Genomic DNA, 26,084 nt, shown 5'->3' on the forward strand with positions numbered 1-26,084 from the left:
GACGGAAACATACACATAAAAACTCTTTGTGCCAGACCCAATTGTACAGCCAAAAGTGACAAGAGAATGCTTTAATTTCACTTTTTTTTTTCTAATTGCTTATAACACTCCCTTTACAATAAATGAAATGAGAAAACCCCTAGTACAAATATAATGTACTTGCCTTCTAGCAAAAATGTAATTTTTTTTTTCCTTCCCATTCAGAAAGTGGCTAAGTCTAGTTGAGCCAAACATTGTTGAACATTTGGTAAAAGTGTTCTGTATCAGATTTTAAAATTCTAAGAGCAAAGTTGTCTGTAATGCCACAAAATTACGACATGACCTGCTTTACAAAGAAAAATGACTGTTCGTTGAAAGAATCCAAGGCCTTACAAGAAAGAAACTATTTTTAAAAAAAATAATTTTTGTTCTAGGGAAAACAGGTTAACATTCTTTAAAAGCCAAAACCTGAATAATGACCTACCAATAAATACTTTCATTCTAATTGGTACTTAACTATAATTTTTTTAAAATATAATAAATTATGAAAAGTAACGGTAACTAGCAATGTGATATGAAGCCTTTTACCTTGGGATTGAAATCCAAACCCAGATCAGGATTCCTGCATGTTGGTGGTCTCAGTTCAGTTCCTAGACTGGATTCAGATGTGCACAAATTTTCAGGTGCCCACATGGCAAAATATAATATCAGAACTGGCACTAATTGGAACTTTGTTAGCAGCCTCAGGAAAGAAGCCAAGGATTGAATGGACCTGGAGAAAATCTACTCTCTCTATCCTTGAGGTTGTCATTCTAGGGCCGAGTTGAGGTACATTGGTTGGTGTTGGTGTGTGAGAGAGAATAGAGGAAGGCTGTACTCCTTTTGCCTTTCCTGCAGACAAAGAGAGGACTTTGGCTACTAGGGCCGTCAACTGGGCACCTTTCACTACTTCTCAATTCAGTTAAAGATCGCATTAAAATAAGAATAGAAATAAATATCTTCCATTGTTGTTTGCAGGGTTGTAGCCATGTTGGTCCCAGGACCTAAAAAGCAGTTCTGTATGAGCTCAAAAGCGTTTCTCTTTCACCAACAGAAGTTGGTCCAACAAAAGGTATTACCTCACCCACCTTGGCGCTATACTAGAAATAGAATAACTCTGAGCAAGCCCTGTATTCTGGTGGCAGCATGACAAGGGAGGATTTAAGTACAGGCTCCTGGCAATGTATTGAGGTCTCCTAGTACAGTGTTTGCTGGAAAGGTACCAGGGAGCAAGAAATTTCCCCACCAATTATTTTGGGTAGTATGCGACCAATGTAATACATTCTGGGGGCAGCAGTTCAGTGTACAAAACCTAAAGTTGCAGGTATTTAATACATAGCCATTTCCCTTTCACAGTCAGATGAGCATCTTTACCAGCATGAGCTGTACCACATCCTCCCATTCATTCCTCCTTCAGACTGAGTCAAGACATACAGTATAAGAGAACAGGTTCTCCCAGTGTTCAGTTCAAAGGAAAGTAGGTAGAAGCCCTGCCATCTGCTCTGTGGACTGAGGAAGACGACGAGGAGCTGGAACTCCTAAATTCTAATCCTCACTCTGCTAATGATACAAAGGGTGGCCCCTGCACAGGTCATAACTTCTTGCTGCCTCAGTTTCCCCAGCTATAAAATGGCACTGGTACTTTCTCTCTTTGCATGTCATGAGCATGAAGTAGTTAAATCTTACCAAATACCAAGTAAAAATGAGCCCAAACCAAAACCATAAAATTGAAACCCCTTCAATTTAGATAAAATTATGATCCAGACCTCATCTGGCCCCTCTCTCTTTATAACCGACTCTAACATGATCTTAAGTCAAACAGCACTAGCATTTGGGAAAATATGGAGCCTGAATCAAACTTTGCAGCTTGGCCCATTGCTAATACTAAATACCATTAACACAGGTAGGCTCTTACGGTTGAGAAGAAGCAGATGAAAATTACAACCCATTTCCCTTTCCCCATCTCTAATCTCTGATTAAATCTTAAAGTTAATTTGTTTACATTTATATTTGACATAGACTGAAACAATGTCTCTGTTCTTTGGAAAGGGGCAGGTGTTAGTACCCAGATACTTTACAAGTTACTAATGATAGCACTGAGAAAGAAGGACTGGAGATTATTTTGATAATACAGCTGGAAAACAAAGGTGTATCATACTGAGAATTCTCAGCACTTTTCCAGTGTTGCTAACTCTTATGCTTTTATCACGAGTCTAACATTGTGTGGTGCTTTTCTAAAAGCCCCAGCTCCAGCAGGCATATGATCAAGAGACAAGTTCAGCTTTCACTTCTTTTTTTAAAGTAAGTTTCTAGACCTTATGATTATCGAGAAAAGTTGGGAAAATGTGATCCAAGAGCAGCCTAAACAAATAAAAAAACACTCAAATCTTATCATTTAAAACAAGTCTCATGATTTTGGGGCCTAACTCATGATTTTGAATGCATGGGGTTAACAATACTGTTGTTCCCACCACTGGCCCAGTTGGGATGTAAGGGGTGTGTGTGGGGGAGTGATGGAAACGCTGATGTACACTTACTGCAGGCATTTTTAGCAGTGTCACCGCAGCCTGCTCGGGGTGAGGCAGTTGTGCCCTAACTGTTGTCGATCCTGGCAGAACTGCATAGGAGCTAGACCGGGGTGAGAAATGAGCAAGCTGAGACATGGCTCCAGCGACAAAAGCAAATACCATTTGCAGGCAGGGCCCTCTGAGTAATTGAACTCTTCCTTTTGAAAGCAAGAGCGCGTGTTGGCACATGCTCCAGGAGGGATATTGCTTTGTCTGATTGCTTTGAAGATGGGGGTGAAGGGAGAGGCTGGTTAAGTGTGTTTATGTTTGAGAAGAACAAAGGAGAGTGGAGGAGAGGCCTGGCTGCCTGCGCCAGAGATGTGTCAGAGATCACACATTCCTCTTGGGCCAGAGATACAGCAGTGGGACCACCAGCGGAGGAGGAGGAAGCAGCGCATGCTAGGATAGGAGCACCCTGAAAACCGAGAAAGAGGGACACACAAGAACAAAAGGGTGCTTTGATATGCTGATAAGTATAGTATAAACACACAGCTTACACTCAAGGGGAAAAAGGAACGGGAGACTAAGGGCTTGTCTACATTTACAGCTTTGCAGCTGCGCTCCTGTAGTGCTTAGTGAAAATGCTTCCTGTGCCAATGGGAGCCCTTCTCCTGGCAGCGTAGGCATTCCACCTCCTGGAGATAGGTTATCTATGTTGACAGAAGTCCTCCCATCAAGCCCTCTCCCACTGAGTTAGGTTGCTGTAACTGCATCACTCAAAGGGTGTGGATTTTCCACACACTTGAGTGATGTAGTTATACTGACATATAATTAAGTAGTGTAGACCAGGGCTAAGGAATAGGTGTAGCAACAGTGTTAATGATCAGTGGTTTATGGCAGATCTATAGCGCATGGTCACTTTTTTTTGGCACTACAAAAGTAGATAACCTTCCCCCTGGTATTTTCTCTCATTGAGGACAAGCACCCTCCCTCCCAGATGCCCATGCCTTGAACTCTAAATATTCAGAGAGCAGCCCTATTTAATAACATTTGGAGGCAAATTACATTCCCTAACAAATTAGGGAAATGTGGTCTAAATGAAATTATTATAGAGTGGGCACACAACTACTTGAAAAACATACTCAGAGAGTAGTGATCAATGGTATGTTGTCAAACTGGGAGGTCATATCTACTGTGATGCCACAGGGGTCTGACCTGGGTCCACTGCTGTTCAATATTTTCATTAGTGACTTGGCTAATGGAGTAGAGACTACGCTTATAAAATGTGCAGAGCACACCAAGCTGGGAGGGGTTGTAAGCACTTTGGAGGAAAGGATGAGAGTTCAAAACAACCTTGAGAAATGGGATAATTGGTCTGAAACCATCAAGATGAAATTCATTCAATAAAGACAAATGCAAAGTACTACACTTAAGAAGGAAAAGAATCAAACACAAATACTATGTGGGGAACAACAGACTAGGTGGTAGTACTGCATAAAAGGACTTGGGATCACAAACTGAACAAGTCAAGAATGTGATGCAGTTGTAAAAAAGGCTAGTTTTCTGGGGTGTATTAATAGGAGTGTTACACGTAAGATTTGGGAAGTAACTGTCCTGCTCTATTCAGCCCTGGTGAGACTTCAGCTGAAGTACATCCAGTTTTGGATATCACACTCTAAAATAAAGACCAATTGAAGAGTCCAGAGGCAGCAACAAAAATAAAAGGCTTAGAAAGCCTGACCTATGAGGAAAACTGGGCATGTTCAGTCTTGAGGAACTTGGTAACCATCTTCAAATATATAAAAGCTGTTATAAAGAGCATAGTCATTAAATGATCTCCATATCCATTGAGGGCAAGGACAATTTAGTAATGGACTAAGTTACCAAGGGGTATTGTGGAATCCCCATCTTTGGAGGATTTTAAAAACAGGTTGGACAAACACCTGTGAGGGATGATCTAGGTTTACTTCATCCTGCCTCAGCAATGGCGGACTGGACAAGATGATCTCTTGAGGTCCCTTCCAGCCCTGCATTTCTAGGATTTCTGCACTAGCTCCGCATCTCGTGTTTACTGTACCTATTCTGAAGTGATGATTTTTCAGAAGTCAGCTAAGAGAGTAACAAATTGCATTGGTTTTTTTCTTTCAGTAATTTAATTATACAGCGGTTGATGTTGTTAGAAACAGCACCTGCCTACTGAATGCACCATGATCAGATACTTCCCGGGAAGAACAGCAGTATCATTTCATTCCTTTTTTAGGTTTAGTAGAGCCAGGCACTACAGCAATACCTGTTGGTACAGACAGTGATGGGGTTTTATATTGTGAGGAATGAGTAACAGATGATCTTTCAAATACCATTAAAATTGGAGTATCCCTCCATTCTACCCCTTAGATAATTTAAATGTTCATACCTTAAGTCATTCATGCATAGCTTCACTCCTGGGGGTTTCACTCTCACTGGAGGTGGAAATCTTTATATCTAAACCCCAGTTTTGGTGCATTTGCTCCAGCTAGACATAAAGCAGACATGTACTATGCAAGTTCCCCATAGGCCAGCTCTGCCAGGGGACTGGACTCCACAAGACATCATTAGACAATAAAGTGAATATAGCTGCACAGGGAATGTAGTAGTGTGCGCCATTGGACAGACTGAGTCCAGCAGCTCCACTTATGTAATGTAATCCCCTGCATACCTGTGATTCTCTCACACACACACAGCCAGCCAGCCATTCACTTCTTGATTGTAAATGTACTAAAGCTCAGTCAGTCTTTTCTGGATGGGCAGTGGGAAGCATCTTTCATGCTCATCACAGAACTCCTTAAACTCTTCCATATTCCAGCAGCTCCTATTGGGTCACAACATATGTGCTACCTCCCCTCATTTAATTTAGCCCAATTACCTTCTTTTCTAATGTATGTTCTACTCCTTGGGATGGGGACTTTTACAGCATTTAATAAATACTACTTACTTCCAGAGAGCTTCTCTACACTTACAGCACTGCAGAGGCAGGGCTGTTATGCTTCTCCCATCAGCATAGGTATTCCACCTCTCCGAGAAGTGGTAGCTATATTGACGGGAGAAGCCCTCCTGTCAACATAGCACTGTCTATACACAGAGTTTGGTTGGTATAACTGCATTGCTCAGACCTAGGCCCCTAACATCCATTAATGCTCATGCACAAAAATGAACTGTAAGGAAAAGATCAAGTATATTCACACAAAGAACAGAGTATTTATATGTTGTATATAAAAGAGTTCTCCCTGTTTTAATGTATGGTGATGGTTAAACAAAAGCTACCATTAATTTCAATTTCATTTGCAACACAGGAAAGTGGAAGTTAAGAAAAAATATATTCAGACCATGATCATTTTACAAATAATGGAACATGCAAAAATATTTTAAGAGGTCCCTTGAAATATGGCAATGAAGAAAAATTATATTTACATCAGCCAAATGCAAAGCATGCTGCAGGGAGCTCACACCACAGTGGGGGACGTGGAGCAGCACAACTTACATTGTAGCTGCTGACTATGGGTTCTAATTCTGCCTTCAAAACATGCACTGAAATTCAGTAAGCTTGATTCTGATTTCATGCAGGTGAGAACTGGGAGTGATTCCACTGGAGATGATGGCAGTAAGTGACATCAGAATAAGGCCAACGAGAATCATGCCAGTGTCCCCGAGCATAGAGTAATGCCGTACCTGTAAAAATAAAGTTCTAACTTTTAAGTTTCTAATAAAACTTAATGTTTGGTTATAAATTTGAATTAAATTTCATTTCATATTCCAACATTAGCAGGATTCATGGTAGGTGTTTGTTTTGAATTAACATTTTCACAAATACATAATCAGACAAGCCCAGCTTGTCGACTCTCTCAGTAGTTAGTTTCTGCCCCCCTTTTATGGGCATTCTTGCCAGAGTTGCACTTCTGTACTACCATCATGGTTTTATTTTAATCTGAGTGCCACCTAGTGTCTGCATTTATTTTTACCAGCAAGTTTCACCCAGGACAAAAGTGAGAGGTGAAGAACTGGTTCTGAGAGAAATGTAATGTTAAATAATTCCATTAAAGTTCAGAACTTCTTTGCTATATTAGCATTTCTTGGAAAAAACAGTGCTACTAAATACTAACATTTCTCAGTTCATAGCCCACAGGCACACATCAGCTTGGCTATAATCTGAAATCTTGGTAGCTTCTAGACCACAGTATAAGCACTTTTTTCTTTTTAATAATCTGATGTTTCAGCAACACAGTGAGTACATGACACACACACTGCAATGATTTTGTGGTTTCCCATTTTATTTAGAAGTTCCAAGCTCCCAGAAATTCACCAACTTTGGTGATTTGTCTCCCAAGTCTCAATTATTGAATGTAAAATAAAAGGCTAATTTCTCAGTCTCATACTTCTCTTCGATCCTGATCCTGCAGCTGAATCCACTAAGTCATCAATACAGACACCGACTGGAGAGGGCTACCCCAGCAGAACCAGTTATAGATTCAGGCCTTTCCAGTCTTATGTTAAGCACATCTGTCAGTTGTTAAGTCACACCATGTGCAAGGTAACATTCAACCTTTCTAACATACCCAATAGCACTAGAATTCCCTTGAGACCTTGTGAACACCTGTCACAATACCAAAAGGAGTCAGTACACCTCAAGCTCATGTTTTAATTACAGGGCTGCGTCTGAACCCAGGCTAGTCTCTCTCGATCTTATGCTTTTTGTTGGAGTTATTTGTTACATAACTACCACTACTGTACATCTACACAATACAGACTAGTGTCTGTAAACAGAGCATCTTCCCATTGCCAGGAGTTCTGTATGTGATCTGCTAGAGGACGTCAGTTGGTGTCAGGGGCTCCAGTCACTCGGGTGCACAGTGAGCTGGGCAAGGGTTATACATTTAAATTGGCTAATGAAGGATGTACCGCAATCTGCAGGCTTACTACGGACAGTCTGGTTGAGCTAGGTCTGCAGTTCTCCTAATGGAATTTCATGCATTTTTGTGGGACCATTGTACAGAAGGCAACAGCATCAGGTTTTTTTATCCCTTACGTATGCTAAAGCACACTAACACAAAAACACTACTTTTTGAATTCTGGGTAACAACAAGAGCATCCTTGCCCAGTTGTATTTCCAAAACAGGGAGTGTACTATCTGAGTACTCAGCAGTCTAGAGATATGGGAAAATGATGATTTTAGTCAGTTTTGTGGAAGGCCTTGGTTTCTGATGGCCTCAGTCAGTTTCTAGCCTTTAATAACAGCAATAGGTCTCAATTTAATAGCTTTCTTGCTGATGCCAGCAGCATGGCAGGTGTTAACCACATCTGTCACATTCTTATACGATTCTGGTGCCTAACAAAAACAAAAAAAAAGACAGTTAGATTTATGCCTCTTGCTTTACCCTTCTACTTTGCTAAAATAGGGGAACTTACTCACTGAGAAACTAGCTGTTGTTTTTACACAGCTAAAAGATTAGTGAACCCCTTGAAGAGCACAGCAAATTTGTCTTATTCTGGGAAAAAAAAAAATCAATCTATGCTGAAGATATTCAGGAATTGAACTAGCCACCATGTTGGACTCAGCAGTAGGAGTGAGGGTACTGTGTGCCTGCACCATGGAACAAGCCACTCCACAGCTTCCTTCCAGAGAGGGGCAGCCTAGAAAGGTTTAATTTCACAGCCCTATTAGTGCCTGGATTCATCAGGGTAAACCTCCATGGAGTTTTCCCTGATGCCATCATTTGGACAAGGACTAGACTGGGCTGGTTTTGAATGCAGGCTCTTCATGTCAGATAATGTGTTTTTACAGCACTTAGCCTATTAAAACACACCATTAAAAACACCAACAGTTGTGAATCACGTTTGAGAAGCAGATTGGTCATGGACAAGATATCCTGAATAACGTCCTTCCTCCTAGCCTTAGTAAATACAAGAGTTCTAGGAACTCTAAAAGCAAAACAATATCTGCACATTGCCAATTCTAGAAGGTAACGTGCAAGATGAACTTAGAGCTGGTGAGCGCATCACAGAAGGGAGGACACCCAAGAAATAAGGCCAAAAGGCTCATCAATAAGCAAGTCTCTGCACATCCTACCCCAGAAAAAGATTTCCAGGGGGAGATTCCCTTTCTACTGCATGGGGAAACATTCAATTTGACAGCTTCCATCAGGAATGCAGGAGCTGCATCTCTAATGCCCCAGTGGATAATTTGCTACTGTCTGTCTACTACAGTACATGCCCAAATAGTCAGAAATTTAAAGCTTACTTCTTCCATGACCAGTTTGGGGGAAGCAACGCGGATGGCAATCCCCATGTCGGCCAGCTTGTCCAACACATCCTGGAAGTCCAAGTTTCGCCGAGATTTGGCTCGGGACAACGCACGACCCTAAACAATAGGGTTAGATCATTTCAGTTTATTTTGTAATCACTACAAGGAGCAAGACTTGAATTACCAAGACAGACACACAAAGTGGAAATAAAATTACACACCTAGCTGTTTCATTCCAGGCAAGACAGCATTTGCAGAAATGATCACGCACAAATTTTAACTATAAATTAACAAGAGACTTGATGGGACAGAACACCGAGTGACTTACTTTAGGTTTACTTTGGATATTTCTGGTGCTATACAATACAAGTGATTTTTAACAAGTCAGCATACATTAATATTTCGTAGAGATGTATTCTGAACACAAAACACCAAGTAGCAAAATAGGCAGTTTGATACACTCATCACATGCCGCAGGCTAGATGGGAAACAGGAGGTGGAAGTAAAATGTGTTAGTGTGCTGGAATTCCTGCATAACTGCACATCCTGCAGCGTTCGTATTAGGGAGCATCACATGTACAGCGATCCACAGCCTGCAGGTATACAGGATTCCTGTAGGTCTCTTTTCACCGAAACTGCTAGGTAGGCAATATTCACAAGCTGGGCTTTTATTGAGAGAGGAAGCTGCAACTATTTCTTCCCACTGTTAAAGACGACTTACCATCACCTCCTTCCACCAAGGGAAGTGCTTTGCATTCCAGTTCTTAGTTCTGGGCTGTCAGTGTTCAGTAGTGGGGCTCTGTCCACTGCACCAACCCTTTCTGTAGGCAAGGAAAGCTGCGCACAGCTCCCTCCAGAGCCATTCAAGCTTAGTGTTAGCCAGAGGAAGTGACCTCAAGAGTGCACGAAACACACCAGCTGCAGCACTCTTAGGCTAGGGATCTGGAAATCTTATCTCCCCTACCCACAAGTGTAACAGCATGTTGGCTGCCCCTGGAGCAGCTGTTTTTTGGACATCCCATCACAATCCCTTCAACTGTTTTTTTGTACTTACAGCTCCATGGCACGTGGTTCCAAATGTCTCAGTCATGCCTTGTTCAGTACCAGTAAGAACATAGCTACAGGTTCCCATTGTCCCACCAATCAGTACTGGCTGTCCAGTCAGCTAAGGGTACAAACAAAAAAGAAATCCCAACTTAAGATCAAAATCCTTCAAGATTTAAGACACTTTTCCTCAGTAAGTGATATAAGGGGGACCAGAACACCATCAAATGAATTCAGGTTCACATATCCATAAAGTAGTGCTGGCAAGCCTCTGGCTGTGTACCCAGGACTCTTAAGTCAACAGATGGACTGGAAGATGCAGGCGGCATATAAAGATGCTCATTATCATGAGAAGACTGGGCAAATAGACACAGTTTGTCCTAAGGAGTGGACAGAGGGCAGATAGTTAGAAGATCATGCAGTCAAGGGGGGGGGGGAGGGAGGAGAGAGAGTAGGAGAATGGTGAATCAGGAAGTGCCCAAAAGTTTCCATACAAGCCTGAGGATAATGGCTGACCCTTTCAAATATTCCAATATAATTAGTTCAGTTCAAACAGTATAGCAAATTAAACAACAACATTTAAAATCTTCCTCTGTTAACACCACAGAAACCCTTCCTATTCATCTTAAATCCCCTCCCATCTCCCCTTCTCCCTAAGTTAACCGTACTTGGTAATCCACAGCAATGAGAGGATGATGAGGAGGGAAAGCCCTGGTTGATCCCTTTCTGTGCACCAGCAGGGTCCGCTCTTTTCCATCCACTACATGCTGTTCCACTTTGGCAATGTTATGAGACACATCATAAATCACATGAAGATCTAGGTCATCAGGGGTTGTATTGAAGACTTTAGCAAAGGCCTACGAGAGAAAGTTTGGATGTAAACACAGGAGCAATCCCTCACAGCTACAGAAGCCTGGAAGCTCTCTGATTTTTAGGGGTTAAAAGCAACAGACTTATTTGAAAATAGCCTGTCCTGGGAAACGGTATGTCAGAAAATAGAATACTGCAACTGAATGAACTGACAGGAAAGGCAACACTTTATTTTAACCTCCATGGTTCTAGAAACACTGGGCCAAATGCAACCCTGGCATAAGTGAATGCAACTTCAATGAAGTCAATGGAATTGTGCAAATTTGGACTGATTATCTGTTCACCAGCAGCTTGGATCCTTCTGAAAGTATTAGAAATCAATCAGGTATCAAACAGGAAGACTTAGAACACCAGAGATCAGTCAAATAGCTGTGAAACAACGTGTCTTTGTATTTCCTCTTCTGCCAGTCTGAGGGTAAAATTTTCAAAGGAGACCTCAGGACTGGGCTTTTGAAAATGGGATGTTGACACTTCTGAAAATTTTACCCTCTCAAACGGGCAGAAAAGGAAATGTTAAGAAATGTTATTCTACATCTTTTGGATGTAGCCCAGATGTAACCCACTGAGACTTTTCTGCTGATGAAAGATATTGGACTGACTGCCCTGGAGACTGAAGTCCTCTCTTAAACCAACAAATAGATATAGCACAGGCAACAGAAAAGTACAAGCTTGATCAAGCTGCTCAGCATCATGGCTCAAGATGTTTTACCTTGCTCCAGGGATCTTTAAAAACACCAGAATACTTGCAGCAGAACAGCAGCTCTGCTCCTACCTGTCTGGTTAGGAAAGTCATGGAAGAGCGGTTGACCCATGCATAGTTCCCAGCTGCTGCCATTCCCTTTAGGTAGTCCTGTCCCTCTGGGGAGGAAATTCTGGCGCATGCCAACTGGCGATCATTCACTATGATCTTGTCCCGTTTCATGGCTTTCTCCATAGCCACTAAAGCATCTGGGGCAAAACAAACAATAAAATCAGCCTCTGTCACCTCTACCTTGAAAGGCTTTAGATCCAGATTCACAGGCACAAACTCCAGCACCTCTTATAGAGGCGCCAGAAGATAGTTGAACCTTCAACTTCCTCTTAAAATTAGAAGTGAATGTGTGGAATGCTGACTTCAGTTGTTGTTACACAGGGTCCCCCAGTACCATCTTTAAAGTGAAAGTGATGGAACTAGATGCCTGGAGAAAAGATGTGCTCCTTAGAGCATGCATTTTAAGTTTTAACTGACTCCTAGGTACAGTACAAGTCCTAGGGATATGGTTTAGAGATCTGAGCACAGCACTCAGTGTAGGAACTCTGTTCTAACCACAGATCGAACATTGACGTTTTCTATGACCTTTGAAAAGTTACCACCTCTCTCCTTCTCTTATTTCTATTGCAGTAGTGCCTAGGGGTCCCAACCAGGGATTAGAGTCTCATTGTACTAAGCAAATACCAACAAATAAAGAAAGCTTCTGCCCTAGAGAGCTTACAATCTAGATATCTGTTCCCCCACAATCTGAAATGGAGATAATTACCTACCTAGTAAGGGCTGTTTAAAGATTAACTCATTGTTTTTAAAGCAGAATATAAGTGTGGAATATGTGCTAATAAACTTGACTAGTTAATAGAGTTTATTGTGAGCAGCAGACTATTCTGAAGAGATTTCATCTTACTTCAGCTCTTACAAAGGTAGTCTTATCACAGAATATACCTGTAGCTACTTGATGGCCCAGGCCTCTGCTGCCGCTGTGGATCATTACACACACCTGTCCCTTGTGGTCAATGCCCATTTTCCTGGCAGCATACTCGTTATAAATGTCATCCACCACCTGGATCTCAGCATAATGGTTTCCTGCTCCGAGGGTCCCCAGCTGCCAATTACAAGAAGAGATCTTACTCATCTATTGATTAGACACTGGACAGAAAGTGAACCTTTGGGAACACAAGAATGGCTGCCTCCTTTGGAGTGGATTATGAATGAAGAGTCATGGGTTTATGTGCAATATGTTGAGTTGGTTAAGACGATATGAATTGCTTAGAACATGGAAGTCTGTTCCTGAGCTCCAGCTGTCAAAAGGACTGTGCACATATAATCTTGTTTGTCTCCCTTGCAACTTGTAAGATGAATTACATGTTTTATTTTAAAAAAATGGTCCAACAATGAATAGTTGTAGCAGGACAGTACGATTAAACAGAAGGACCAGGACCTGCCAGTCGTGCTGCCACTTCCATCAAAGCCACTAAGGCTTACTTAAAGGAATAAATTATAGAACACAGATAGTAAAGAGAAGCAGCCTTTACATAGCTGCAGCCCTATTACAAAGAGTTTATAAACACAAACAGGAGGTTTTTTGGTTTTTATTTTTAAAATCACATTTCTGGAGAAGTCTATCATCAGTGTTGGAGATGTGGTTGGAATATAGGACTGGGAGCCAGGAACTCCCAATTTTTAATCCTGGTTTTGACACCAACTCTGTGGATTTGGGAAATTCACTTAAACTTTCATGTCTCTGTTTCTCCAGCTGTGAAACAGATAATTACCTACTCTGCAGGAGAGATATGAAAGTTAATGTTTGCAAAATTCTTTAAAGGTTAAAATGCCTTGGAACTGCAATATATTCTTATTAATAAAGCCCAAGAGAGTTGGAGGAAGAAGCCTTTAAATCACAGTAATGGTATCATCTCTATTCTAACTAGCATACCAACCCGGGCAATGACCTATCAGTTGTGGAAATGAAATCCAGTTCTCTTACATGGAAGGCCAGAATTTTACAGCTAAGTCACAGGAAATGTCCATCAAGGGTTTTTTAAAAATACGTTGTTGGCTAAGACAATTTAAGTTAAGTTAACCAAAACCAAAAAAATCTAGAGAAGCCACCATTCCTAAAAGGCTGACAAGTGCAAGTGGCCATGGATTCAAACAACTAGGGCCAACTGTTTATCGATAAAAGAGAGGGCAACTCACTGTGATTCTTTTCTATATCCAATTTTATATATAGGTGGGAATTCAAGTACAGTTCTTAGTGTTATTTGTTTCCCCTTATTCTAGCTCTGTCAGAAAACTTATTCAAAATCATAACCACTCTCAAATCATGGCTAATCAAAACATTTATGAACACACGGCATGAGTTACAGAAATGAAGTGCTTTGAAGTTTAAAACAACTATCTTACAGGTAACATTACCTGGGGCAAACCTCTTTTCTTAGCTCTTGAGGAGACCTTATTGGGATCAGCCTGCAGCATCCTTCCATATTCCTCACAGTGCTCCTTGTCCTCTGCCCATGCATAGCCTTCCCTGAGAGACCAGTCCACACCCATCTCTAGGGCCTCTTCCAAGTCCCTGCAATCATCAACACACTTTTCTCAAGTGCCTTCAATAAGTACTAGCACAAAATAAATCCTCACATGTGCCCCGAGGGTTCACACCCACGTCTGAAGCAGTGAAAAGCCCATGAGTTCACTCAACTCTTAGCTCCGCAAAGATAAAACTTGTGAATAAAGCCACTTGCTATTTCATTGCATCCCCTCCCTTCAGAATGAGGACTGACATTTTAGTATCAATATCTATACAATTAAAGAAACCCTCCACTATGAGAGCTGATAACTCATAAAGCACCCTTAACTAATCCTCTGACTCATAAGTGGGAAAAGACAGCTGGCTTTGTACTATTATTTCTAGCTGTGTGTGTAGGGGAAAGAAATGGGCCAGGAAGTTTCCTCACACCTCCTTTCAGCCTTCCACCTGCAAATCTCTTCTAAAAAACAAAGGCCAGACACTCCCCAGAACCCAGAAGTGCATACAAAGTCATTCTCTTACTTGGCGTTCATGGGGATGACACCCTTGGAGCCCACGCCAACTGGAATATGGTCAAACATGGCCTGGGCAAGCTGTTCCTTCACAGGCTGAACATCACTTTCATCCATGTTCGTACGCAGCAAGCGGACACCACAGTTGATGTCAAACCCGACACCACCTGAAGGTATAAAAAAAAAACAAAAAAAACAAAAAAAAAACCCACGAGACAGTTAATAAATGGGGCTGCTCAGTTGTGGGCCACAGAAAGCTACACTGCAGCATTTGGCCACGTTCATCTTTAACACTGATATGCTTCCTGACAGAGAAAGTTTTGCATATTAGGGCCTGAAATCTTAGTCAGTCATACCACCGTATTAAATGAGAGGACAGCTGCTATCTGCTCCATTTTAGTGAATTTGCATGCAATCGATAAGTTCCTGGCGAACTGACAATGCAATCCCCAGAATAGGTTAAAATCTGGCACCAATGTAATGAAAACATATCCACAACACCTTCACTCAATGCGACAGGGAGACTGCTCTGGATACTGTACTAGAGCCTGGGTACAAAAGCACAGTCTCCCACAAAAATCCTTAATTTACAAAGTTGCTCCTGTAATTAATAAAAAAAATCCTCAGTGATTAACATAGCAATCCCTATCCAAAACTGCCTAACAAGCACATTACAATTAAAATACACTGATTTTCTACCCTCCCAAAGACACTCTGTTTTCAAATAACTTAAATTAGAAATGAATCTCTATTTCAGATAGTTGACTTTTAAATTAGCGCAAACTGCTCTCCTTCTGGAAGGCAAACAGCAAGCTCTCCCTGCTGACATGTCTGGCAGTAGACTGTGACCCAAGAGGGCCTATGGTAAGTGATACTTTATTTCAATCCTAAAGAGGGATTAAAGAAGAGTGATGAGAATTATCAATGGCTGGAGAAACTCACAAGAGTGACTGGAAAGACTAGGATTGCTTACCTAGAAAGGAGACAAATAAGAGGACAAAGTCTATGAAATAATGACTGGCCTAAAGAAGGTAGATTGGGAGCTTCTCTTGTCCTTGTCTCATAGCATAAGAACAAGGGGACACTGAATGGAATTAAAAGGTGGGAAATTCAAAAAACTGATAAAATTCACACATTGTGCACAGTAACTTTGAAACTTGTTACCACAGGAACTGTTGAGGCCAAGACCATAAGTTTCAAAAATGGGTTGGTTATTTATATGGATGTCAAGAATAATCAGAGTATAATTAATTATAAAATTTTTGGAAAGCACACTAAACTTGCTTTAGAGCCAGTATCTAACTATTGGAGATCAGGAGGAGACCTAATTGGAGGCAGGTTATCCTAAATCTGCCTACTACAGGATTTTCAAACCTTCCTCTGAAGCATCTGGTGCTGACCAGAGCAAGATACTGAACTAGATGGACCTGGGGGCTGGTCCACTTATGGCAATTCCTGTGTTCCCGTACACACAGTTTAGAACAATAACTGTCAGATGCCAGCACAGAGGTGCTTCCAAATGGTTAATAAAAGTGAACTGAAATGTTCTTTTTTAAAAAAAAAAAAAAAAAAAAAAAAAAAAAAAAAAAAAAACCAAGAGGCAAAACTATTTAAGATCCAAAATCCTTAACATAATGGACAAACAATTTAAAGCTAGTTAAAAATTAATTCCCCTTTTACCTGCCCAAAACCACATTCAGAGTTCTGAGCTCTCTATTCAGGAATTGGGGACAGAAACCCAAAGCAGTGTGAGGAGGGAAAGGTTCCCTGCACTGTTTAGGCACTTTGGTTGTAATCAATTCTTGCAGAAAAAACAGAGAGCTCAGGATGCATGAATTTACATCTGAACAGAGAAAAACTTTTCAAGTTACTATTGAAAGCACATTGTTTTACTTCTGTACTTGAATCATAGAAGATTAGGGTTGGAAAGGACCTCAGAAGGTCATTTAGTCCAACCCCCTGCTCAACTGCTACTTTACAGTTGAAGTACTGTAAAAATGTGGGGATCTCAAACAGCTACTTCAAGAAAGAATTTCAGATCACCAAAACATTTCTCAAAGTAGATCAGATCAGATTCAAGTTACTCTTACCTGGTGACACCACTGCCTCTGGGTCATTCATGTCAAATGCTGCCATGTTACCAATGGCAAACCCATAGCCCGAATGGACATCTGGAAGGCCAATAGATCTCTGAAAGAAAGTTAATCAGTTTTCAAAAGGGCAGAGGAAAAAGATATCTTTTATATTATATACAACCCTGTTTCACACACGGACAGGTGCAGAAAGAATAGTAAATATGGTAGGCGTCCAGCTTGGCTTAACAAAGAAGTCTTTGGCAAACTTAAACACAAAAAAGAAGCTTACAAGAAGTGGAAGCTTGGTCAGATGACTAGGGAGGATTATTAAAACACTGCTCGAACATCAGGAATGAAATCAGGAAGGCCAAAGCACAATTGGAGTTGCAGCTAGCAAAGGACGTGAAAGGGAACAAGAAGGGTTTCTACAGGCGTGTTGCCAACAAGAGGAAGATTAGGGAAAGTGTGGGCCCCTTAGAGAATGAGGGAGGCAACCTAGTGACAGAGGATGTGGAGAAAGCTGAGGTACTCAATGCCTTTTTTGCCTCTGTCTTCACAGACAAGATCAGCTCCCAGAATACTGTACTGGGTGGCACAGAATGGGAAGGAGGCAAACATCCCGCAGTGCTGAAGGAACAGGTCCAAGACTATTTAGAAGGATTGGACATACACAAGTCCATGGGGCCGGATGCAATGCACCCGAGGGTGCTGAGGGAATTGGCTGATGTGATTTCAGAGCCATTGGCTATTATCTTTGAAAGCTCGTGGCAATTGGGGGGAGGTCCCTGAGGACTGGAAAAAAGCAAATATAGTGCCCATCTTCAAAAAAGGGAGGAAAGAGGATCCAGGGAACTACAGACCGGTCAGCCTCACTTCAATCCCTGGAAAAATCATGGAGCAGGTCCTTAAGGAATCCATTTTAAGGCACTTGGAAGAGAGGAAGGTGATCAGGAACAGTCAACATGGATTCACCATGGGAAAGTCATGCCTGACCAACCTGATTGCTTTCTATGATGAGGTGACTGGCTCTGTGGATGTAGGGAAGGAGGTGGATGTGATATACCTTGACTTTAGCAAAGCTTTTGATACTGTCTCTCACAGTATTCTTATCAGCAAGTTAAAGAAGTCTGGGTTGGATGAATGGACTATAAAATGGATAGAGAACTGGCTAGAGCATAGGGCTCAACGAGTAGTAATCAATGGCTCCGTGTCTAGCTGGCAACCAGTCACAAGCGGAGTGCCCCAGGGGTCGGTCCTGGGGCCGGTTTTGTTCAACATCTTCATTAATGATCTGGAGGATGGGGTAGATTGCACCCTCAGCAAGTTTGCGGATGACACTAAGCTGGGGGAAGTGGTAGATACCCTGGAAGGTAGGGATAGGATACAGAAGGACCTAAACAAACTGGAGGATTGGGCCAAAAGAAATCTAATGAGGTTCAACAAAGAAAAGTGCAGAGTCCTCCACTTAGGAAGGAAGAATCCCATGCACAGCTATAGACTGGGGACCGACGAGCTAGGCAGCAGTTCTGCAGAAAAGGACCTGGGGGTAACGGTGGATAAGAAGCTGGATATGAGTCAGCAGTGTGCCCTGGTTGTCAAGAAGACTAATAGCATATTGGGCTGCATTAGGAGGAGCATTGCCAGCAGGACGCGGGAAGTGATTATTCCCCTCATTCGGCATTGGTGAGGCCGCATTTAGAGTATTGTGTCCAGTTTTGGGCCCCCCACTACAAAAAGGATGTAGACAAGTTGGAGAGAGTCCAGCGGAGGGCAACAAAAATGATTAGGGGGCTGGAGCACAGGACTTATGAGGAGAGGCTAAGGAAACTGGGCTTGTTTAGTCTGCAAAAGAGAAGAATGGGGGGGATGTGATAGCAGCCTTTAACTACCTGAAAGGGGGTTCCAGGGAGGATGGGACTAGGCTGTTCTCGGTGGTGGCAGATGACAGAACAAGGAGCAATGGTCTCAAGTTGCAGTTGGGGAGGTCTAGGTTGGACATTAGGAAACAGTTTTTCACTAGGAGGGTGGTGAAGCACTGGAATGGGTTACCTAGGGAGGTGGTGGAATCTCCGTCTTTAGAGGTTTTTAAGCTGAGGCTTGACAAAGCCCTGGCTGGGATGATATAGCTGAGGTTAGTCCTGCTTTGAGCAGGGGGTTGGACTAGATGACCTCCTGAGGTCCCTTCCAACTCTAATATTCTATGAATGTAAACATTACACTGAGACCAGTCACCAGTAACAGTAGCTGGGGCAGTTTAGAGATCAACACACCAGTCATCCACTTGGATTTAGAGTTCTCACATTCAACATGGACACAGGAAACAACTTTTGAATTGCGGTAGTGTGGAATCTAAACTGATAACATATTTTTATCATTAGGATTCATCTGCCTCAGGTATAGCACATCTGTCTCTTTGAATTAAGTTGGATGTAATAATGACAAACCCACACTAAAAGGCATGGATGTTCAAGCATGTGGAAAGTCACCCAAAATGCCAGCAGAATGCAAAACAAAGAAAAAAAGCCATGAAGTAAGATGTAAGCAGGAAACAGACAGCATTTTCCAATATTAAGTTGTATAACTGCACACAAACTAAATAAGTGTTCCATCCCAATGAGTGAACAAACAATGATGCAGGAGGTAAGAGGTAGATGTTTAAGCTGTTTTTTGTTAATGTGACCTGCAACAGAAAGAGGTCTTTTTGCAGATACTTTATGATGTATAAGAGAGACCTGAAAAGGCTTTTCCTCAATTCAAGTGGCAGCATGCCCTTCCCCCTCCCCAACAACTAGAAATTCAGATCTTGTCTACCCTGGAAGACTCTATGAAGAATCAGTAATTACTTCACAGCTTTCAAGAAAATGAAGCCTGACTAATTGATAAAAGTTGTGAATTTTAATCAGACTATTTAAAATTGTTTGAACACTTAAACACAAACACTGGGAAGAATTCAACCTCTTTCCCTATCCCAAGAAAACTTGATTTACACCCAGGAAGGCCTCTAACATAGACAGAAGACTAGAATGGACATTTGTGATATTTCTGTAGTAAGACACCAGCTGAAAAGCAACTTTAAAGAGCAGGCTGCAAAACAAAAAAACAAAATAAGAACAATCCCCACCCCTGATTCTTTTCCTTTACAGGTCATCTTAAAGAACTTTTACAGCCCCAATGGCAGCAATTTATTGCAAAAGCAAATTAGAACTTTTGCTGAGTCATCATGCAAAACAATTAAAAATGAAACAATTATGTTGTTTACTAACAGTTAAGAAAAATGAAAAGTAACCCACTCCACACAAAAAACACTTCACTCTCAGCTGTCTGAAAAGTGTCACACTATCATGTGTAGAAGGAGTTTCTTAAATCTATTAGGAGCAAAAGAACGATGAAGAAAAGTGTAAGTCTGCTATTTAGTGGGGAAAGGGCTAACAACAGATGACATCAAGAAGGCTACGGTGTTTTAATGCCTAGTTTCCTTCAATTGTCACAAAAAAGAGTTAACTGTGACCATATGCTTAACACAATTAATATCAACAACAAATGGGAGGGGACACAAGTCAGAATGGGTCAAAGGATATTTAAATAGGTTAGATGTTGACAATACCTGACAAAATTCACCCTACAGAATTTAAGGAACTGGTAAAAAGCAATCTTGGAATGGTTAGTGATTATTTTTGAGAACTCCTGGGTGACGTCCCAGAGGACTGGAGAAGGGCAAACATAGTACCCTATTTTACAAAGGGGAGCAATGAGGAATCAGGAAATTATAGACCAATCGGCCTAACTTCAATACCTTGAAAGATACTGGAACAAATTATTAAACAAACAATCGATTTGAAAGCACCTAGAGGATAAGAAGGTAATAAATAATGGCCAGCATGGATATGTCAAAAAAATCACTCCAAAAGAAACTAATTTCCTTCTTTGACAGGGTTACTGGCACAGTGAATAAAAGAGAAGCAGTAGACCTGATGTATCTTGATTTTAGAAAGGCTTTTGAGACAGTCCCACATGACAGTCTCAAACAAATTAGGAAAATATAGTTTAGATGAAGTTATTAAGATGGGTGCATAACTGGTTGCAAGACTGTACTTAAAAGAATAGTTATCAATAGTTCATTGTTAAATTGGGATGATGCATCTAGTGAGGGGTACAGCAAGAGTCTGTCCTGGGTCCAAGTACTTTTCAACACTTTCATTACTGACTTGGATAACGGAGTGGAGAGAATGCTTATAAAATTTGCAGATGACAGCAAGGTGGGAGGGTTACAAGCATCTTGGAGGACAACATTACAATTCAAAATAGCCTTGACAAATTGGTCTGAAAACAACAACAAGATTAAATTCAATAAAGTAGTACACTTAAAGGGGGAGGTGGGGGGGGGAGAATCAAATGCACACATATAAAATGGGGAATAAATGCCCAGTAGTACTGCAGGAAAACGTGGGGATTATAGTGGATCACAAATTGAACGAGTCAACAATGTAATGCAGTTGCAAAAAAGACTAATATTCTGGGTGTATTAGCAGGAATGTTGTATGTAAGACATGGAAGGTAATTGTCCTAGGGAGGCCTCAGCTGGAGTAGTGTATTCAGTTTTGAGTGCCACACTTTAGGAACAATGTGGACAAACTAAACAAAGTCCAGAGGAGAACAACAAAAATGATCAAGCATTTACAAAACCTGACCTCTGAGGAAAGGTTTTTAAAAAAAAAAAAAAAAAAAAAAAAAAGTCATTTTTAGTCTTGAGAAAAGAAGATTAAAGGGGACCTGATAACAGTCTTCAAATATGTGATGGGCTGTTATAAACAGAACAGTGGTCAATTGTTCTCCACCTTCCCTGAATGCAGGACAAGAAATAATTAGCTTAATACATAGTTTGGGAGATATTATTAGAAAGTTCTCTCTAAAAATGATGATAGAGAAGAACTATAATAGGCTTCCAAAGGAGGACATGTAATCCTCACTGGAGGTTTTTAAGAGTAGTTAGACAAACACCTGTTAGGTATGAGTCAGGACTTAGTAAACCTAGACCAGTGTGTGTGTGTGTGTGTGTGTGGGGGGGGGGGGGGGGGGGGGGGGCGAACGGGACTGGACTGGACTGGACTAGACTAGATGACCTCTCAGTGTTCTTTCCAGCCCTACATTTCTGTGATTTTGTTTTACCAGCAACACTGCACTGGAACGTGATGGTCCATGTTCCACTGGCATGAGGGGAAAAGGCTACATGCACAAAGCAGCCCCAACACAACATGAATTTCATAAAATGGTATTTTGATCTACAGTAACAAGGAAAGGGACACAGGGGACACCATCAAAAAGTAAGCATTTGCCATGGCCTGGTATAAATCCCTTGACAGGGTGTGCATTTTAAGTATAGACAATACAGAGGTAGGATAAATACCCTAGTACCACATTTAAATTTCAATTATCTCCACTGTAACTGTATCCTGCTGGTACTCTCCCAATGAAAACAGTTGCTGACCTTTAATTCATGCATACATAAAAGGAAAACCTTGATTTTAGGGACAGGTTCCAAATGCATAGGCTCTCTCACGAAATGAATTTTTGTACTCTAGCTCCCAACATTGCCACTATTTGGAAAGCATCAACCAACAGAGAGAAAAAAGGAGAAACAAGAATAATTTTTCAGAGCAGTCACTCACATGAATAATGCCAGGTAGTGCAGCCACATTCCCAATCTGCTTCATGGCAGGCAAGAATCCACCAGCACCTGAAAGAAAATTGAAAATGTATCTAAGGGACTTGCTGACAAACAATGTTGATCATGGCTGACACAGCAGGACATTTCAAGTTGCTGGCTAAAAACCAGGCAGATCAGTAGTGACCAAAAGTTGTTTCAATCTGGTGGAAAATGCCTGGCATTTTGGGGAGCTACAGATCCATTACACTGAAGAAGAGCTTCTGAAATTCTCCCATTGTGGCTCCAGTCAGTATCAGTGCAACTCCAACTGTTGCTAGCAACAATCCAAGTGCTGGTATAGGCCATCTGCCTACATTTTTACCGCCATTACAATCCAGGCCTGTACAGTCTACAACAGAGCTCCCACTAGTGCTCAAGCAAAAAGGTAGGATAATTTCAGAAAACCCTCAATAGCCCATGCCTCAGGGAAATGAATCTCTTGGTATTAGTCCAGATTGCAGAAGTGTTGACATAACACAAATCACTCCACAACTGGCATTCTTGTTGGTACGTATCAAAAAATAAGCCAAGGATTGACTGGGGCACAGAGAATGAACTCCCTCCACCAGACTGTCATTCCTGCCACCCTCTAGGTCAAGGCTGAGGCAGTCAGGAAACTGTCCATGCAGTACCAATGCCATGCAGGAAAAGGCCTTTAGAGAACAGTGACAAGTCAGCTTAGGCCTATGTTTACGTTTATATTTATATATAAAGATATCATAAAATCTAAGATTCACGGAAATATCCCCATGTTTATTATTTCAACTTTCCATGTATTATGTATTCAAGATTTTCTTCCTGCATTGTGCTGCCACATGAGAACCAGAAATTAACTGACAGGTCTATTTTCATAGTCCACACAGAGTGAAATGCAGGATATAACCAAAAGGACATAATCATGAAAAAGTGCAGTAGATTTTAAAATCCCTTTAATTTTCAATTATCAAAAGTTCTTATCAACACAGGAAAGGAATATATTAGATTATTTTTTAAAGTTGCTTAAATCCCTTGAAGTCACCAGGACTGGCAAGCCAACGTGTTTCAGCAGCACTATTTCCAGGACTTACAAGCAATGTCATCAGGCACTCAAGCAGTGCATAATATCATGGCTGGACACCTGGCGAGAAGGCTACTCACATTTCCATTGTTTGCTTGGATGCATGCCAATCACATTAATTCGGGTTAGGCTGCTTTTTTGGAAGGTGAAAGAAATGAAATAAGGGAAGCAAGTGTTTGGAATGTAATGAAAACAAATGGGCTCTTGGTGCACTTACCGCCACCTCTACAGGCATTTCGTAACTCCTCAAACATTAATTTCTCCAGCGGATCATTTACATAAAACACTCCTTCCACCTGGGGGGGGGGCAAACACAAGAATGGGAAAAGACAAAATGACGCATTGTCGTGGTCTCACCAAAACTCACTGCCACGAAGAGGGGCGGGGGGAAAGGGGGACTACACAACAGAAGAAGAAGAACCAGGACTGATGGTATTTAACAGCTACCAAGTGTGGGGTTTGTTTGTTTTTTTGCCGTTTCCTTGGCCCTGTTTATTCAAAAGATTATTGGGCTGTGTCTGGCGCTGCTTAAGACACGCGAGACGCTTCCCAGAGGTCCTCGCCCCCAGAGGTTTACAACCCAGGCACGCAAGTGGTGACCCGCGTTAGCAGCTCCCGAGGTTTTAGGGCCCAAAGCCAGTGGGGGCGGGGCGGCTCTTCCAACCGCCACCCCAGCTCGGGCTCCGCGAGCAGCGGCGCGAACCCAAGAGACGCCCCTCGCGCTCGCTCACGTTCATGTTGGGCACGAAGCCCTTCTTGATCCTCCAGCAGTTCTTGTGGAGCTTGTCCAGGTACTGCAGCTCGTCGTTGTAGCTGCGGCTCATGGCGGCGGCCCTCTTGACTCCGTGTCACACACACACTATCTATATCCCCTCCCCCGCCCTCACACCGCGCCGTGCCGTGCCGTGCCGCCGGCCAGGACGCAACGGAGGCCGCCGAGGCTCAGGCGCTCTATATAGAAGGCGAAAGAAAAGCCGTTGGCTAGGGGGAAGGGGGAGTTGAAGAAGTTGGACGGGACCTGCCGAGGCTCACATTTCATGCATTCAGTCAAGCGCGTTAGGTTAAGCCATTGCCAGCCCGGCTGCAGCGCCCCCCGGCGGCCGAGTCGGGTGCAGTGATGAGCCGTAGGCGGGATCGCCCCGCCCCTTGCGGCGGGGTGGGGGTGAGCGAGGCGCGTGGCGGGAGACAGACAGTCCCGGCACAAGCGCAGCGTGGGGAGCCGACAGCGCGGCCCAGTCCCAAATCGCGCGGCCCGCGCGCAGCAGAGCCGGGATTAGAGCCTCAGAGAAGGGCGGTTCTGCTTGTTGGCCGGGCCACCCCTCGCTAGCCTGCAAGGACCGAGCCCCTGCCGCCCCCTAGAGCTCGCCCGGCCACTCGCACGAGCTCCGTGGTCCCAAAGTCCTGAGCGCGATGAAGGGCAAGACAAGAGCCCTGCTGCCCTCCCTGGGCACCCTTCTTCCCCAGCGCCCTGCAGCCTGCCCGTGCCTTGCCCCAAGGCAACCAACAGATCAGCTGGTGGCTAGGAAGCCTCAGTCAGAGCTAGAAGAAAGTTTTCACCCGCAAAAAAATCTTGCTGAGAAATGGGTTTTGCCAAATGCCATGGGTTTGGCTGCTGGGAAATTTCCCCCTGGGAAATGCAGGGGAAGTTTTTTTTTTTTTTTCGAAATGGGAAGTTTATTTCATTTTTCAAAAACTGTTTTTTTTCTTTTCAATTTTTCATTCCCCTCCATCCCCTTTTTGTCACTCACTGCAAACTGGACTGCGACAGTGCCTAGGGGAGCGAGGAGGAAGGCATCACTAGGAGTAGTTGAATGAATCATTAAAAAATTCTGCCTGAAAATTTCTTGAAAGTGAGATTGTGGAGTAGTTTCTCAAGAAAAAGTGGTTGTAGTTGCACTGTTTGGCACATCTAAAACTTGATAGATACAGTCCTAACAAGGGGAGTGTAAAGAATAATCCCCTGCTCTCAGGGCATGAACTAGATGACTGATGAGTCTTTTTCAGATCTAAGTTCTATGGTTCTGGAGCCTCTTAGGTACCCACTTATTATGACTAAAAAGAGCCAGGGGGCTTTGTCCATCCCTCTGATCAAACTGAGGAAATCCTTTCACAAAGGATTATTTTAGTCCTATATTTCAGAATATTTTAGTCCTCACAGGCACCAAGAGAGTTTCCAACTTTCTGATAACTCCCACTTCATATTAAATGCAACAGATGCATTCAGGGGAAGCAGAATAAGAAGTTTATGCTACGAGAAGACAATAAGAATAGCTGCCGATAGCTGTGTTTGCAGTTTGGTGGCATACATCCTTCCTTTTCTCTAAATAATATTGAGCTTCCCGTGAAGTATATAGAAAAATCTTGAATTAAACAGAAAGAGATTTTAATCTTTTAAAACAGTTACTTTTGCAGCATGTAGAAACTCCTGAATAACACAGGTTTCCCTTACCTAACCTCAAAAACACACCCTGTAATATGTTTTTAAATGATTCTCTGCTGGATGCTTGTTATGAATATTCCAGCATTCAGTTCCCTCTTTCTTTTGGGCTTTCTGCCCAAATCAGAGCAGAAGTGGGAAGACTTTGCTTATTTCCAGAATTCTGAAGTTTAAAAACAAAGGGACAGTGTTCAGCCTTCATGGTCATGTTGTTGGTTGGAAACTTCCTGATCCTCCAAATGAGTTCTCCTTCCTTAGAGGATGTAGTTAATGTCAGTGGAAATCAGCAGATAACCCTGAGGAGAGAA

At 42.3% G+C, this 26,084-nt stretch overlaps 2 protein-coding genes across 3 annotated transcripts in view; both read right to left on the reverse strand.

The window, feature by feature from the left end:
- Positions 1-5,859: 5,859 nt before the first annotated feature.
- RTCB (RNA 2',3'-cyclic phosphate and 5'-OH ligase) lies at positions 5,860-24,264 on the reverse strand. Its single transcript, XM_067559387.1, has 12 exons — positions 24,071-24,264; positions 23,557-23,635; positions 22,245-22,312; positions 16,594-16,693; positions 14,514-14,670; positions 13,880-14,036; positions 12,407-12,566; positions 11,486-11,661; positions 10,512-10,700; positions 9,854-9,964; positions 8,797-8,916; positions 5,860-7,884 (listed from the first exon to the last, which is right to left on the reverse strand). The coding sequence occupies exons 1-12, from the start codon at positions 24,161-24,163 to the stop codon at positions 7,777-7,779; spliced, it is 1,518 nt and encodes a 505-aa protein (XP_067415488.1). The 5' UTR covers positions 24,164-24,264; the 3' UTR covers positions 5,860-7,776.
- A 1,071-nt stretch (positions 24,265-25,335) lies between these two features.
- Positions 25,336-26,084, reverse strand: part of BPIFC (BPI fold containing family C) — a 28,867-nt gene continuing 28,118 nt past the window's right edge. For both annotated transcript variants that reach the window (XM_067558996.1, XM_067558994.1), the window contains exon 16: positions 25,336-26,072. In XM_067558996.1, coding sequence (XP_067415097.1) covers positions 26,031-26,072 — 42 coding nt within the window. In that variant the 3' untranslated portion in view covers positions 25,336-26,030. The remainder of the gene's footprint in view (positions 26,073-26,084) is intronic.

This window comes from Emydura macquarii, unplaced genomic scaffold (assembly GCF_026122565.2).
Source record: "Emydura macquarii macquarii isolate MOO-44397 ecotype Brisbane River unplaced genomic scaffold, CSIRO-AGI_Emac_v2 contig_2205, whole genome shotgun sequence".
In the NCBI taxonomy this organism is placed as follows: Eukaryota; Metazoa; Chordata; order Testudines; family Chelidae; genus Emydura; species Emydura macquarii.

Excerpts from the sequence above, each read along its gene's own strand:
- RTCB (XM_067559387.1), bottom strand. The coding sequence starts at position 24,163 with ATGAGCCGCAGCTACAACGACGAGCTGCAGTACCTGGACAAGCTCCAC. Across the intron at positions 23,636-24,070 it reads GCTTCGTGCCCAACATGAAC|GTGGAAGGAGTGTTTTATGT; the intron begins GTGAGCGAGCGC and ends CCCCCCCCCCAG. Across the intron at positions 16,694-22,244 it reads CACTACCTGGCATTATTCAT|AGATCTATTGGCCTTCCAGA; the intron begins GTGAGTGACTGC and ends ACTTTCTTTCAG.